The sequence below is a fragment of the Erinaceus europaeus genome, chromosome 4 (genome assembly GCF_950295315.1).
Source record: "Erinaceus europaeus chromosome 4, mEriEur2.1, whole genome shotgun sequence".
Classification (NCBI taxonomy): Eukaryota; Metazoa; Chordata; class Mammalia; order Eulipotyphla; family Erinaceidae; genus Erinaceus; species Erinaceus europaeus.
In genome coordinates this window covers 32155320-32172328 of record NC_080165.1, presented here as the reverse complement: position 1 = coordinate 32172328, position 17009 = coordinate 32155320, and the positions used below count along the sequence as shown (strand labels likewise).

At 41.9% G+C, this 17009-nt stretch overlaps 1 protein-coding gene across 5 annotated transcripts in view; it reads right to left on the bottom strand.

Annotated features, from left to right (window-relative positions):
• Window positions 1–16073, bottom strand: part of MAK (male germ cell associated kinase) — a 59445-nt gene extending 43372 nt beyond the window's left edge. For all 5 annotated transcript variants that reach the window (XR_009549437.1, XR_009549436.1, XM_007524265.2 and 2 more), the window contains exons 1-4: window positions 15968–16073; window positions 8315–8627; window positions 4067–4121; window positions 1158–1279 (exon numbers count right to left, since the gene is read on the bottom strand). Coding sequence is in view for 3 of the 5 variants with exons in the window: in XM_007524265.2 (XP_007524327.1) it covers window positions 1158–1279; window positions 4067–4121; window positions 8315–8415 (278 nt within the window). In the remaining 2 variants the exon portion in view is untranslated. The remainder of the gene's footprint in view (window positions 1–1157; window positions 1280–4066; window positions 4122–8314; window positions 8628–15967) is intronic.
• Between the last annotated feature and the right edge of the window lie 936 nt (window positions 16074–17009).

The window sequence follows — 17009 nt, the reverse complement described above, 5'->3', positions numbered from 1 at the left end:
AGAACTGCTCATCTTTGGCTTATGGTGCTGCTGTGGATTGAGTCTGGGCTCTCTGAACCCCAGACACGATTTTGCTCACAAGCAGTGAAGCAGATTTACAGGAATCTGTCTTTCTCCCCTCAATTTCTCTCTGTCCTATCAGATAAAATAAAAATAAATAAATAAATAAATATAGGAAAAAATGGCTGCCAGGATTGGTGGATTAGTAGTGCTGACACTGAGCCGCAGCAATAACCCTGGAGGCAAAACAAAACAAAACAAACAACAACAACAACAACCCACTTGATTTTCATGCCTGAGGCACTGAGCTCCAGGTTCAATCCTCAGCTCTACCGTAGCCAGAACTGAGCAGTACACTGATTAAAAAAAATATATATATCATTATTTTTTTCTGCTGAATTTTTTTTAGCTTTTTAAAAAATTTCCCTTTTTGTTGCCCTTGTTGTTTTAACATTTGTGGTTATAGATGTCGTCGTTGTTGGATAGGACAGATAGAAATGAAGACAGGAGGGGAAGACAGAGAGGGAGAGAGAAAGACAGACACCTGCAGACCTGCTTCACCACTTGTGAAGTGACTCCCCTGCAGGTGGCTCGAACTGGGATCCTTATGCCAGTCCTTGTGCTTTGCACCATGTGTGCTTAACCTGATGCACCACCGCCCGCCCGACTCCCTCTGCTGAAAATTTTATTAGCGATTTCATCATGGTTTACAAGCATCCTGATGAATGAATTCATCACATATCCATTCCTAAGTGATACTTTATTCCTTCCTCTGTTCTTTCAATGACCTTTCACAAGATGCTTGTAAGAACAACAGGTAGTCTCAACTTTGCTGAAAGCATATTTGCTGCTGAGTATTAAACAGTAGATAGATTTTGACTTTAAAAGTATAGCCTTGTGGTATATGTGAAATATTTACTTTAGCTTTTAAGGAATTACATATGAATAATGGGACCTGTGTCACAATTGCTTCTTCTTCTTCTTCTTCTTCTTTTTTTTTTACTGTTAGATGTTATCCTTTGATAAAGATGACAGAGATCATGAATTTAAACCTACCAGCTGAAATGGAAAGTTTTTATGTTGTAGAGTATGACATTGAAAAAAATCCAAGGAACTCAGGAAAGGACTAAATTCATTTTCATTAAACAAAGACATACCTGTCTTTCATTAATTGATAGAGGTTTTCTTTCATATATTCAAATATAAAATATAGATGGTCATTTTCTCTGATAACTTCTTTCAGTTTAATCACGTTGGCATGATTAAGTTTTTTCAGAGACTGTAACACAACAAATTTACATTGAAACTCTCAAAGCAAAGTTAGAGGTAGGAATTCACTGTGATTTTCTATTTTTTTCTGACGTCATTAGTGAATGAAGTTTTACTATTGATATATGGTAGTGATTGATAGTCACACATATAAAGGTATCTTAAGACACCAGTTTAAAATAAGCAGCAACTGCTTAAAGAGTGAATGTGAGCGCTAAAAAAAAAAAGTCAATAAAGCTACCAAAAGTTTCAATCTTTCACTTTTGTGTTGTTAAAAATTTTTAAGTATCTTTATTTATTTATTGAATGAGAGGAAAGGGGATAATAGAGAGGGGAGAGAGATACATGCAGCACTGCTTCACCACTTGCAAAGCTTGCCCCCTACAGGTGGGGACCGAGGGCTCAAACCCCAGCTCTTTGTACATTAGAACAACCAGGTGCACCACCACCCGGCTCTCTTTACCTTTTTCTTAGTCTAGTTTTTTTTTTCTTTCAGTTGTCCAATATGGCTTTCTCCCTCTCCCTCTCCCTTCCTCCCCCCCTTTTAAGTTATCTTTATTTATTTATTGGATACAGACAGCCAGAAGTTGAGCAGGAAGGGGAAGATAGAGACGGAGAAAGACAGAGACACACCTGAAACACTGCTTCACCACTTGCAAAGCTTTCCCTCTGCAGGTGGAGACACAGGGCTTGAACCTGAGTCTTTGTGCATTGTAACGTGTACTCAGCCAGGTGCACCAGGTCCACCTGGCCCCAGTCTAGACTTTTTAATGACTTAACTCTATTAGGAATTCCAAGGAAGGAGGCTATGGCGCACCTGGTTAAGTACACATATTACAGTCTGGGTGACAAGTCTAGCAGATGGAGACTTGTCTCAAGTGGCCTCCCCCAGGGCTCTGTTCTGGCTCCTACGTTATTTAATATTTACATCAATGACCTCCCAGAAACTTCTTCAAGGAAGTTCATCTACGCCGATGAAATCTGCTGTGCAACTCAGGCATCCAAGTTCAACATCCTCGAGGAAACACTCACGAAAGACATGTCTCTGATATCTGATTACTGTAAAAAATGGCGACTAATCCCTAGCACTGCAAAAACGGTATCATCTGTTTTCCATCTACACCATGCCTCGGCCTCGCGTGAGCTTAATGTGCAGCTTGGCGATACGAGAATCCGGCATGAAGCCCAGCCAGTCTATCTTGGCGTTACTCTCGATCGCACTCTGTCATTTCACGAACATCTCATAAAAACTGCAGCAAAGGTGGGCGCGAGGAATAACATCATTGCTAGACTGGCCAGCTCCTCATGGGGCGCGAGCGCTTCCATACTACGATCATCATCTCTGGCATTATGCTATTCCACTGCAGAATACTGTGCCCCAGGATGGTTCCGTAGCCCCCATATCCACTTGGTCGATTCCAAATTATATTCCTCCATGAGGATAATTTCTGGAACCATCCGTTCCACCCCGGTTCCATGGCTGCCAGTTCTTAGCAAGATCGCCCCGCCAGATATTCGTCGGGATGCGGCATCATCTAAGTTCATTTCCCACGTCTACGCTCGACCGGACCTGCCAATATACGCGGATATCTTTGCCCACCCTGTCCAACGCTTGACGTCTCGTCACCCAATCTGGTCCCCTATGCCTACACTGAACTTCTCTGTTCCAGACTCTTGGAAACAGAGTTGGCAGTCAGCTGAGGTAAAGAACAAACACCTCATCACAGACCCCTGCAAGCGTCAACCCGGCTTTGACCTAGCACGTTATGATTGGGCCCTCCTCAATCGCTATCGAATAGGCCATGGCCAGTGCGCCGCTATGTTCCATCGCTGGGGAGCCAGAGACCACCTGAACTGCCCCAGAGGCTCCAGACAGACTATGACCCACATAGTCAACGACTGCCACCTCTCCAGATTCAAAGGAGGTCTTGAAACTTTACATCAGGCTCAACCTGATGCTGTTGACTGGCTACGGAAGAAGGGCAAACGCTAGAAGAAGAAGACAGTGCACAAGGGCCCAGGTTCAAACCCTTGGTCCCCTCCTTCAGGGAGAAAGCTTCACTAGTGGTGAAACAGACCTGCAGATATCTCTCTGTCTCTCCCCTCTCAATTTCTCTTTGTATCTGTACAATAGTAAATAATATATATATTTTTTAAATTATTATTTTTAAATATTTATTTATTCCCTTTTGTTGCCCTTGTTTTATTGTTGTAGTTATTATTGTTGTTGTTATTGATGTCGTCGTTGTTGGATAGGACAGATAGAAATTGTGAGAGGAGGGGAAGACAGAGCAGGGGAGAGAAAGAGAGACACCTTCAGACCTGCTTCACTACTTGTGAAGTGACTCCCCTGCAGGTGGGGAGCCAGAGGCTTGAACCGGGATCCCTTAGCCTGTCCTTGTGCTTCATGCCACGTACACTTAACCCGCTGCGCTACCACTACCACCCGACTCCCAATAAATATATCTTTAAAAAGATACTGCATGTAAAAAAAAATTGATCCAAATCACAGCATAAAAACTAAGGAAATTGTATGTAGTAGTTTTCAAAGTTATATTTCCTTTGGTAACATAAATTCTAATGTTCTCTTTCGTGTGGGAGTACACTTTCAAATTCTGATGAGAAATTATTTTAGAAAGATAAATGAAAAGACCTAAGAGGCCCAATTATCTTTAGGTTACTTTTCACAAAAAACAAAACAAAACAAAAAACCCGAGTAATCTCCTTAGCAACTATCCTCAGAAAAGAGGCTTAAGGGAAATAATGCATCTTAAGTTTCTCATCTCTAGGCATTTACCTTAACTTCTCTCAAGTTCATGCATTCGTCCCAAGAGTAGAATTTTCTCTTCATCCTGAAATAAGTAAGGCAAAGTTTAGTATATGGGGATTGAAGATCTGGACATACAGCTACACCACTGACTTTTTTTTCCTTTTTGTGGTGGTGGTGCTTAGCAGACTACAGTGCAGTTGTTGATAATGGATATGATTTTTTTTAATGTTTATTTTTAACTTTTTATCTTTGTTTATTTATTGAATAGAGCTAGCCAGAAATCCAGAGGGAAGAGGGAGACAGAGAGGGAGACAAAGAGACACCTGCAACACTGCTTCACCTTGAAATTTCAATTTTTTTCTTTAACTTTTTTTTTAAGCTTTTTTAAATTTTATTTTTTACCAGAGCACTGCTCAGCTCTGGCTTATGGTGGTGTGGGGATTGAACCTGAGACCTTGGAGCCTCAGGCATGAAAGTCTCTTTGCATAACCATAACCATTATGCTGTCTTCCCCCACCCAAGTTTCAATTTTTCTTCAAACCTTCCACACGTGACTCCTCGTTTCTTCTTCCTCTGTCCTTAGCTATGAGAGGAGGAGCATTGTGGTTCTGAACACGGCAGACATGATGAGTGACATGTCCATGAACCTTTCTTCCCTTCCTCTTTACTCTCCCATGCTAGATTTTATATAGCAAAGTGCCAGTTTTTGCTCAGTTTGCTATCTCCTCATAGTGAGGTGTGCGTGTGGAACACTCCTGTCCAGTGAGAATGGCCAGAGCCTTCTAACTGAGCCTGAGAAAGTGTTGCCTTCCCTCATTAAGAGTGGTCATTGGGTAGAGTGCATGCCTTGCCATGCACATGTTCCAGGTAGAGCCCTTGTACCACACGGGAGGTGTTTTGGTACTGAAGGCAGCACTAGTGCTGTGTTGTATCTCCCTTGTGAACAACAACAGCAGAGCAAAATAGCCAGGAAGAGAAACTGCAAAAGAGTAAATGACTGAGGATGTAGCTTAGAAATAGAACCCATGCGGGAGTCGGGCGGTAGCGCAGCGGGTTAAGCGCATGTGGCGCAAAGCGCAAGGACTGGTGTGAGGATCCCAGTTCGAGCCTCGGCTCCCCACCTGTAGGGGAGTCGTTTCATAGACAGTGAAACAGGTCTGCAGGCGTCTATCTTTCTCTCCCCCTCTCTGTCTTCCCCTCCTCTCTCCATTTCTCTGTCCTATTCAACAATGATAACATCAATAATAACTACAACAGTAAAACAACAAGGGCAACAAAAAAGGAAATAAATATAAAACAAATTTTAAAAATGAAATTATTAAGGTAGACTTTAATCCAGTGTGACTGGTGTCCTTACAGAAAGGTGACGTTTGGACAGACACATGGACTGAGTAAAGTTAATGTGAAGAGGTGAAGGGAGAAAATGTCGTCTGTGCCAAGAGGGGCTCCCAGAAAACATCCTTCCCTCACAGTCCTCAGGAGAAACCAGCCCTGCCTTCTCCTTGATATTAGACTAAGTTTTGGGCTTCACCCCGGCACCTGTTATGGGACCAGATGTGTCCACACAATTCACATGTTGATATTTTCACTTCCAGTACCTCAGAGCAGGACTGCACTTGGAGATAGATCTTCAATAGGTGATTAAGGTTAAGTGAAATCTTTGGATAGGCCCTAATCTGTTATCATGAGTGTCTTCATAAGAAGAGATCAGGAAAGATAAATATGGGATGATCTCACTTTCGGGCAGAGGTTGAAAAACAAGATCAGAAAAGAAAATACAAGTAGAACCTGAACTGGAATTGGTGTATTGCACCAAAGTAAAAGACTCTGGGGTAGGTGGCTGGGGGTGGGGGATGGGGTAGAGAATACTGGTCCAAGAAGGATGACAGAGGACCTAGCAGGGATTGTATTGTTATGTGGAAAACTGGAAATATTATGCTTGTACAAACTATTGTATTTACTGTCAAATGTAAAACATTAATTCCCCAATAAAGAAATTAAAAAAAAAGAAGATCAGGACACAGACTCACACAGAGGAAGATAATATGAAGATGGCTTCCATAAGCCAAGGAAAAGAAGCCTCAGGAGAAACCAACCTGCTTGGAAACCTTAACCTCAGACTGGAACCTCCAGCTTCAAGAGAGAACTCTTGTTAGGCACCCACTAGCACTACCCCAAGACTGTGGAATTTTGTTAGAGCTGCCCAAGCAAACTCATAGTTAGTGAGCCACTTGGATGTGGACCCACCTGCCTCAGCCCGGCCTTCAGGGGCTAGAATCTTGGCAGAGGGTATAATCAGTAGATATCTGACTGCCACCCCATCAGAGACCAGGGACCTGAACAACCCAGCTATGCTGCTTCTGAATTCTTGACACCTAGAAACTGAGTGAATTATAGATGTTTATTCTTATTTTATGCCACCAAGCCTTCAATATTTATATATGTGTGCATATATTATATAATGCAGTGTATCTGAAAAAGAAATAATTGTTTTATTGGTAAGCTCAGGAAAATCCTATAAGCATCTCAGAACTCAATTTGATATTATGAATATCATCTGATCTTGATACCCATTATTCATTAAGTAACTGATTTGTTTTATATGGTGCTGGAAACTGAACTCAGAATCTCATGAGTGTACTTTACTGCTGAGTCACTTCGTTGGCCCACTTTTAAATTTTTCCATAAGACAGTGACATAGAGATAAAGCAAAGCACTGATCCCCCATCCACGGAGTTTCACTTGCTATACCATTGTTCCTGTTATGTGGTACCAGGGACTGAGTCCTGGGCCTCACCTATACAAGGCAAGCACTCTACCACGGTCAAATCGCCTCTCTGGCCTATGAGCCTACTATTTTTTTAAAAATGTTTATTTATTTATTTATTTATTTATTTAATTGATTTATTCCTTTTTGTTGCCCTTGTTTTATTGTTGTAATTATTTTTGTTGTCGTTGTTGGATAGGACAGAGAGGAATGGAGAGAGGAGGGGAAGACAGTGAGGGGAAGAGAAAGATAGACATCTGCAGACCTGCTTCACCGCTTGTGAAGCCACCCCCCCCTGCAGGTGGGAAGCCGGGGACTCGAACTGGGATCCTTATGCTGGTCTTTGCATTTTGCGCCATCATCACTTAACCCGCTGCGCTACCACCCGACTCCCATGAGCCTACTATTTTAAAGAAATAATAAATTCTACTCTGTCATGTGTAAGAAACTGGGTTCAAGAAACTGGTCCCCACCTGCAGGGAGGAAGCTTCACAAGTGGTGAAACAGTGCAGCAGGTGTCTCTGTCTGTGTCTCCCCTTTCCTCTCAATTTCTGGCTGTCTGTAGCCAATAAAGATAATAGAGAAAATTCTTAAGCATAAAACACAGAACACTTAATTAGTATTACTATTAATATTATTATTAATTATTTTAAACTGAGGACAGTGCTCATCTCTGGCTTATGAAGGTGTCAAGGATTGAACCTGGATTACTGGTGCCTCTGACATGAAAGCCTGTGCTTTCTCCCTGGCCCTTATAATTTTTGATTTATCACTGTAACTGAGAAAAACCAGATCATGAAGATAATATCTGCAGCAGAATTCCCTCTGGCACTATTTTCTCCAGATTATCATTCCACATTAGTCCAACAAGTATGGGTCCCAACTGGACCTCTCCTTTATTTTAAATTAAAAACTTTTTTTTTATATTACAGAATTACATGTCAACAGGTGTGTAAGTCCACACCATTCCTACCACCAGAGTTCTGAATCATCAGACTCCCCACTGCAGTCCACCACAGTTCCCCTAAAGTTGTAGACATGGGCCAACCATCACATCATCTCTACAACTACCTGTCCACATTTATTCATAATTGCCCCCTTTCCATTCTGACTCAATCTTCTCTTCCCTTCCAAGCCACTCATGACAACATAACTACTTCCATATGTCCCTGTCCTTTTCCCTCTCTCTCTCTCTCTCTCTCTCTTCTCTGGGTGCTGATGAGGCTGGATCCAGAGCTCTATTATCTTCATCCTATCACTTCTCCCCCACTGGGAGTATGGGTCAAGGTTGTTTTGGGAGAGCAGAAGATAAGAGTTCTGGCTTCTGTAGCTGCTTCTCTGCTGAGCGTGGGTGTTGACAGGTCGATTCATACCCCAGCTTATTCCTATCTTTCCCTAGTGGAGCAGAGGTCTGGAGATGTGAGTAGACCTCTCTCTATGTCTGTCTAATCGCAAGGGAGTTAAGGGCAAGAAGAGAGTTCAAAGGGCACCTGGCGATCACGACATACCTCTTGATGGCCACCAGCTCCCCGGACTCGTTGCTCTTGCCCATCAGCACACTCCCATAAGTGCCATCCCCCAGCTGCCTCATAGTTGTGTATCGATTCATCTTGGGAAAACAGTGGCACGAAGTGGTTGATTGAAGTGACTATGTGGACTCTAAGTTTGTCTTTAACTTGTTTTTAGACTCAGACTGGATGCTATACTGGTGACAAGCTTGTCATCATTAAACACAGGCTCTTCCCCAAGGCTCTGAAGGTTCAGGAGATAGAACAATAAGGAGTGTGGCAAGAAAACAGTGCTTCCATTCTTATGAACACCCTGTAATAAAAAAACAAAACAAGGATAAAAGAAAATTCTACTAAAGAATCTCTTTAAGACTATGCTATAGCACGCAAGGGTGGTGGTGGAAAATCACATAAATGCCAATAGGTGAAACAATCATCAGTATATCATCTTTGCTGCGTAGAGTTAAGTGTACATGGAATGGACTGGCAAATGTTTATTTGGTGAATGACTCCTCTGTATAGTGCTGTGCTATTTCTTCCAAGAAAGTTTAATAAATAATGGCTTAATGATTTGATGATGTACTTTTTTATTGAATATTACATGCATATTTCCAAATTATACCTTGGAAAGTCACACATCTAAATTATATAGATTCTTTGAATCAACTTAAGCTGGCCCATGGCTCCTTATGTAGAACTCCTAGGGCAAATATGTTTGGAATGTAAGAATTTGCATACTTTGGGAAACTAGTGTAGTGAATATATATAGCATATGTTATGTAATACTTCCCAAGCAGCTCCTAAACTTTAGCAGCAGAAAAACATATTAAAAGTATACTAAATAAAATAAAGGAAGATGATAGTCTCATCCATCAGGCGGCATTATGTTGCAAATGAGTCTACACATCTATTTCAAAAATATATGTTTCAGAACAATATGAATTTTGAAAATAAAGACAAAAGTTTGCGGATTTGTATATCTAGAAAGGTGCAGCTGTCAATGGATTCTGAATTTACTACTGAGATTAAAGAGAAACAGAAGGAGGGCTGGGCGGTAGTGCAGTGGGTTAAGTGTACATGGTGGAAATGCAAGGACTGGTGCAGGTATCCTGGTTCGAGTCCCCAGCTCCCCACCTGCAGGGGGGTCGCTTCACGGGCCGGTGAAGCAGGTCTGCAGGTGTCCGTCTTTCTCTCCCCTTCTCTGTCTTCCCCTCCTCTCTCCATTTCTCTCTGTCCTATCCTGCAACAGCAGCAGCAATTACAACAATAATAACAACAACAACAAGGGCAACAAAAAAATGGGGGAAATGGCCTCCAGGAGCAATGGATTTGTAGTGCAGGCACCAATTCCCAGCAATAACCCTGGAGGCAAGAAGAGAGAGAGAGAGACAGAGAGACAGAGAGAGAGAGAGAGAGGGAGAGAGAGAAAGAAAGAGAAGAAACAGAAGAGGGGTGGGGGAAGGTAGCATAATGATTATGCAAACAGACTCTCATGCCTAAGGCTTCAAAGTCCCAGGTTCAATCCTCTGCCCCACCATAAGCCAGAGCTGAGCAGTGCTCTGGTAAAAAAAACACAAAAACCACAAAAAACTCCGTTACCCCATCATAATACTTAACAGTTTATCGCATTGTTTTCAGTGCTGCATCTCAAGGAATGGTTTCTCTCTTGCTATTATCAGGGCAAAGAGCTAATAGACAGCACCCCCCTCCACCCCTGCTACACACACACACACACACACACACACACACACACACACACACACACACACGTCACCACAGATTATGTGGGGAAATTGTTGGAGTCAGCACATCCTAAATTTGATGAATGAGCCATTCCTTTTGAAAAACCACTTTCAAGATCATGATAAATATCAGATAAATATCCAAGAACTATTTCTTAATCCATATCTATCTATTATTCTTATATCACTTTTAAAAATATTTGTCATTCTTTTGTGCTTCGTGCTTATTTGCAAAGGATGACATGTTTGGAACCGGTGAAATCATTTATTAAAAAAAATTTTTTTGTAATGTGCTGATTCATCTGATTGTTTTTCTTTTATTGTAGTACTATTTCATTTCCAGGGAAAAAATTATATAAATTACTTCTCTACTATATGTGGAACTTTAAAGCTAACAAGGATTTTCTGTAGTTGTCAAAGTCCCCAGGCTTCAATAAGCAGGCTTTCTGGAGAGAGAGAAGTAAAGCATATGTATGTTGTTTACTTTAGACAGGAATGCATTTATCCACAGAGCTGACATGAAATGAGTGCAGCCTAGAATGTTCCTAGCTGTGACCACAGAATGTGAGTTAGGCCTACAGGGAAGCAGAGGTTACACAGGCTCCTGTGCTAGATATGAATAGATATGGGCCTAGGGCCCTATATCAGATGAATGGGGTTAACAGTTAATGAGATTTATATACTCTCCTCATATTTGGGAGCTACACTCTGCCCTAATCCAGCTTTATAATTCTATTCTCAACTCTGACACCATCTTTCCAGACAATATTTTTGGTCCACCTGCATGTTAGCTATCAGGCTCAGGCAAAAATTATTGAATTCATGGGTCCCTTGGAACATACCTAAAATAGACATCCTAGCTTCTTCCTACATGAAAACCTCTAGTTTCATCTGCTCTATTCTTACCTTTGGGTTTGTGTCTATTAAAAAATTTTCCCTGCTTTATATCTTGCCTTTCAGCCACCAAATTGCAGATGCTACCATGACACCATCCTGATTTCCCTAGCCAGAGGACCTGACCAATGTGTCCTGAAGTCTCACCTTCTCCAGAACCCTACCCCACTAGGGAAAGTTAGAAACAGGCTGGGGGTATGGATGGACCTGCCAACGTCCACGTCCAGCAGAGAAGCAATTACAGAAGCCAGACTTTCCACCTCCTGCCACCTCCCACCCCCTCATTCCTCTAAGGAATTTTGTCCATACTCCTAGAGGGATAAATAATAGGGAAGCTTCAGAGCCAGTTAAGCACACATAGTATGAAGCTCAAGGACCCATGCAAGGATCCGGGTTCAAGCCTAGAACTCTGGTGGTGGGAACTATATGAAATTGTACCCTTATTATCTTACAATCTTGTTAACCATTATTAAATCACTAATAAAATTTTTAAAAGAAAAGAAAGAAAAAAATGGGCAAATATATATAAATATTGTTAGAGAAATAAGTCAACCCATGTGTGTGGCCTTGGGAGAACAACTGCAGTTTCCAGTGGGAAACACAGAGCTCTGGTGGTGGGAATGATTTGGAATTATACCCGTTATCTTATAATTTTGTAAATCAATAGTAAGTCACTAATAAAAAATAAAAAAGAGGTCATGATAACAAATTCCATTTCAATTTGGAGCTTGCAAATTTTTCTCAGTTTAAACCTCAGTATAATGGTCTAGAAATGTCAGTTAATGGTTTCCCACTTATTTGAAAAATGAATTTTTCTTGGTAGGAGTTCTGTACAGTATATTTAGACCTGGGTTCCAAATAGTAAAGCATTAATATATTCAATAGAAATCAGCAACACCCCACTTGTGGTTCTTGACCAAAATGGGTTTAATTTTCCCTTTCCCTATACTTACATAATTTAGAAAGATCTTTTGGTGGTCCAGGTGGTGGCACAGTGGATAAAGCATTGGACTATCAAGTATGAGGTCCTAAGTTCATGTACCAGAGTGATGTCTGGTTCCTTCTCTCTCTTCCTATCTTTCTCATAAATAAAATATTTAAAAAATCTTTTGGGTTGTTTTATATTGTTATGGTTAACAAACCAGGATTTCTTTTCTGACTGTTCATAATTTATTAAATCAGTATTTTGCTATTTATTATCGGCCTGGTAAATAGCTTGTCATTGACTTCCAGCTGCTCTAGTTAAAGTGATGTTCACCCACCTCTTCTAAAGAACTGCACTCTCTATTGGTCTGCTGATCTTTTCTGGTTAAGCAACAACATCTGACCAAAGAACCATGGTGTTCAGAGTCAATCTGGTACTTTTAGTAGGCTTGAAATACTTTCAGTTGCTTTTTATTTATTTTTTTTAGTGTATTCCTCCATTTCTAAACAACCATTTTAAAAAAATTTATTTATTCTCTTTTGTTGTCCTTGTTTTATTGTTGTAGTTATTACTGTTGCCGTCATTGTTGGATAGAACAGAGAGAAATGGAGAGAAGAGGGGAAGAAAGACAGGAGGAGAGAAAGTTAGACACTGCAGACCTGCTTCACTTCCTGTGAAGCAACTCCCCTGCAGGTGGGGAGCCGGGGGCTCAAACCGGGATTGTTATACTGGTCCTTGCGCTTTGCACCATGTGCGCTTAACCCACTGCACTACCGCCCGACTCCCCTAAACAACCATTTTTATTAGTTTTTGCACTTGATGATGTAGCGAAAGAAATCACCTCTTTGCTCCCAAACCAAGCAGACCCATAACCTCCACCTTGAGATCCTAACCCAATTCTTTTATTTTTATTAGTGATTTTATATTGATTTACAAAATTACATGTCAACAGGAGTATAATTCCACACTGTTCCCACCACCAGAGTTCTGAGTCCTCAATCCCTCCATTGAAAGCCACTGCAGTTCTCCCAAGCTTGCAGACATGAGTTAACTGTCATCTCTACAACTATCTGTCTACATTTGTACATAATTGCCCCCTTTTCCTCCAGGTCCAGTCCTCTCTCCCCCTCCAAGCCACATATGACCCTATAACTACATTCAAATGTCCTTCCCTATTTCCTTTTCTCTCTGTAGGTCCTGACGCAGCTGGAGTTCAGAGTCCTTTTATCCTTTTCCTCCTATCACTTTTCCATCATGGGAAGTATGGATCAAAACTGTTTTGGAGGTGCAGAAGGTAGGAGTTCTGACTTCTGTAATTGCTTCTCCTCTGGACTTGGGCATTGGCAGGTCTATCCATACTCCCAGCCTGTTTCTATCTTTCCCTATTAGGCTATAGCTCTGGAGAGGTGAGGTTCCAGGACACATTGGTAAGGTCATCTGCCCAGAAAAGTCAGGATAGAATCATGATAGCACCTGCAACTTGGTGTCTGGAAGGTGGCAGAACATAAATGAGACAAAATCCTAACCCAGTTCTTCACCGTGAAAAACTAAGATGCTAGTGACAAGATGGGACATGTGAGTGGTCTCCTTGACTATATCCTAGGCTCATCCTGACTCCTGGAAGGACTTTGTGAAAAATAAACCAGAAACAGTGATGGAAAAGAGGGTGTGAATTATCTGGAAGTTCCTCCATAAAAATAATTTACTTAGAGATTTAATGAAATCATCTTCCCCCCCCCAACAATTAAGCAGCAAATTATTTTCATGTTAAAACTTAACAAGGACAAACTTTGAAGGCTAGAGAGGTAGAAAGTTATATAAGCAATTCTGGAAAAGGACCTCAAGAAGTAGACTTGATGGAACAAAAGAACAGCTTCCCAGGTGGGAACAGTAGGTCAGAGGTAAGAGGGCACCAGAAATAACAGCCCCAAATTTCATCTTTTTATAATGTAACAGCTTCCCCCAAGAAGAACTGGTTCCTCTGTTGTCTAGCAGTGCTATTAGTGTAGGAGTGAGTCATTCAGTCATGAGGATGGTCTGCCCTGACCTACATTTATTTATTATTTTTACTTATTTACATATTATTATTATTATTATTATTATTATTTTTACCAGAGCACTGCTCAGCTCTGGTTTATGGTGTTGTTGGGGGATTGAACCTGGGACTGTGGAGCCTCATGCATGAGAGTCTCTTTGCATAACCATTATGCTATCTATCTACCTGCCCTCTCGCCTGCATTTCCAGCCATTTTTGGAGTGACTATTGCAGAAAGAAGTTTTTTTCTAAGCCTAACCAACCATCTTTCAACAAAACAAAGTATTTCACTTAAGGATGGCGATCACATAGGAAACATCTATATTCAGAAAAGCCAAATAAGGATGTGGCCATTTCCCAGATTTATTTCTTTTAATTTGTATTTAAATGCATAGCTACTGTGAATTTAAGCTTTCTTCTTAATAGCTTCTGATAACTAATAAGGGATTTAGAGAGGATTAAAGATGATTAACATAGAGGGCAAATGAAGGGTAAAACTTGTGTCTGCCAGTCACTGAACAGATAACATTAGGTCTTCAACTTGTCTTTATGGAGTCCATGGCAATGTTATTGCAAATGAATGTTATTCATTCTTTAAAGTATTAGTGTCTTTTTTTTAAAAAAAAAAGTTGAATGGCTTAAAGAGCAAAACAGACAAAAATACTTCAAATTAATCAAGCCATGTTTGCAGAAATTTGAGAAAGAGCTTTTACAATGAGAAAACAACAACAACAAGGATCTGTGTTAAAAAGATACATAGTGCTTGCTTTCTTTTTTAATATTCACATTTTAAAAAATTGAACAAACAATAAAACACCCCAACCAATAGATCAAATATCCTTGCTCCCAGGATGGATTAGTGGACAATGACAGCGTTGGCAAAGGAGGGAAGAAGGTGTCTCCACGATTTTTTTTTAACTTAACAGTTGCTTGCTTTTGTGATTAAAATAAGTCACATAACTGTTACTTTATAAGAATTCCATTTGATTAGAGTAGATGCCTGCTGATTAAAAAGTTCTACACAGCACAACATAAATCTTTTAACTTGAGATTGCAAACATCTAAAAACCACTTTTATTGCTCTCCTGTCCAATTAAAATGTCTTATTTGCAGTCAAAAGGAAAAAAAAAAAAAAAAAAGGAACTGACACCGAGTCAGATCCTTTCCTTACAAACCTGGCCCTTAAAGTTCTGGGGTCATGGTCGTGGTCTGCAGGAGGGATCATTCCGGACCTGTGTCCACTCGGTGGGCACTAAATAGTCTCTTCCCAGACACTGACCTTGGTCCCCACCTTGTAGTGGTCTTGGCTCCCCTAGGAAGTGACAACTGGCCCCATGTAGTGGTCTCCGTTCCCGGATATCTTCCACGGGGTACTGTCAGGGTCCCCCTAGACCGCCTGTATGGGTAATGCTTTTCTCTGGGTTCTATGAGTTTAGACCCAGTTCTCTCTCTTTTCATATTTTGAGGAGCAGTTCCAAGCTCTATTCCGTAGTCTTTTTGAGCCCTGCCCCCGCCCCTCATCCCAAAAGTATTGCTTAGTTTTCCGTCCAGATCCAGAGCACAAAGAGCAGGGGGCAGTGGATAACACCCCTTCCCCCGCCCCAGTTGTTATTCTCAGCAGAACAGATTTTTACTCCCTTCCTCGCTTCCTCTGTCCCTTCTTCTTCCCTTGCCCCCTTCCTCCGAGGGACAACCCTGCCATACAGGGGCGCGCGGTAGGACTGGGGCAGCTGAGACCACCGGCTGCACTGTGCTCAAGCTGAACCGCCCGCCCCTCCTCTCAGCTCCCTAAAGGCACACGGACACCCCCTCACGTGCCCCCCCCCATCCCCTTATCACCACCGCCAGCATCTAGGTCCACTCTCTGCAGTCTGACCCAGGACTCCAGACCCCCACCAGCATCTAGGCCTCTTCTTCCCAATGGACTCCTGCTCCAGTCCCACCCCCCAGCCCTCCAACCCCCCTTCCCCCCTCTCCAGCCCGCTTCAGGCCCCAGTCTTTCCTGGCCTCCGGGCCCCATCTCCGTGCATCGCCCCCCTGAGACCCAGCCCCCCTACCAGTGTCCAGGCCCTTCTCTGGTGGAGGCTGGTCCAGGCAGGACCAGGTTCCGAGGGGACATGCCGGTCTGGCCAAACCAGATGGGCTGGGGGCAGATGGAGACTGCCGCGGCAGCTCGGGTCGCCTGCGCGGCTCAGCTTACCTGTACAACTTCCCTTGTGAAGCTTGGCGTCTTGTGTGTTTCATCTCCTAGGCAACGGGGGGCGTGGTCGAGCTAGGCAAGCCCCACCCCACTTTTTAGCCCCGCCTATCAAGGGGCGGGGCATCTTCGAACACCTGCTGGGGTCTGTGCACTCCAGAAGAACAAGGGATTTTACTAGGTTACTTTTTCAGTTCTTTCTGTTTTGATTTTTCTCTGTTTCACTATACAGTCTCGATCCATTAAATCTGAGTCACAGAAAGTCAGGAACCGGCACACTGGCCTCACGAAGTAGATTTCTCTGTAGGCTTCTGGGAGAAAACTGCTTTTGTATTACAATGCCTTCCATTGCTCAGCTCCTGTGGACTTCAGATCATACTTCTGAGTGCGTTTCATTTTTATTCCTTCAGACAACCTATTTAGGACCAGACAGAGTTAGCGGTAATTTTAAAACAAGAGATGATGGGGGTGAGATATTTTGTAGTAAACTGAGAGATTTTACACATAAGCCAACGAGTGTATTTACTGTAAGCTACTAATCCCAATATAATTGATATTTAAAAAGAGAAGAGAATGAATGTGTGGGTATGTGAGTAAAAAAATCACTAGGCTACATTTGTACAGGGGTTCATTCTCATATTTTGTGTAAAAACAAAGTTCAGCTGGTGTAGAAAAAAAGAGGCCATAGATGTGAAGTAGAACGCAGTCGGGTGTGGGAGAGAGTTCAGGTCCTGGAACAGGATGGCAGAGGACCTAATGGGGGTTGTATTGTTGTGTGATCAACTGAGAAATGCTATGCATGTATAAACTATTGTATTTACTGTCAACTGTAAAACATTAATCCCCAGTAAATAAATTAAAAAAAACACAGTTGCAATTATCCACTTATTAATTCTCTATTA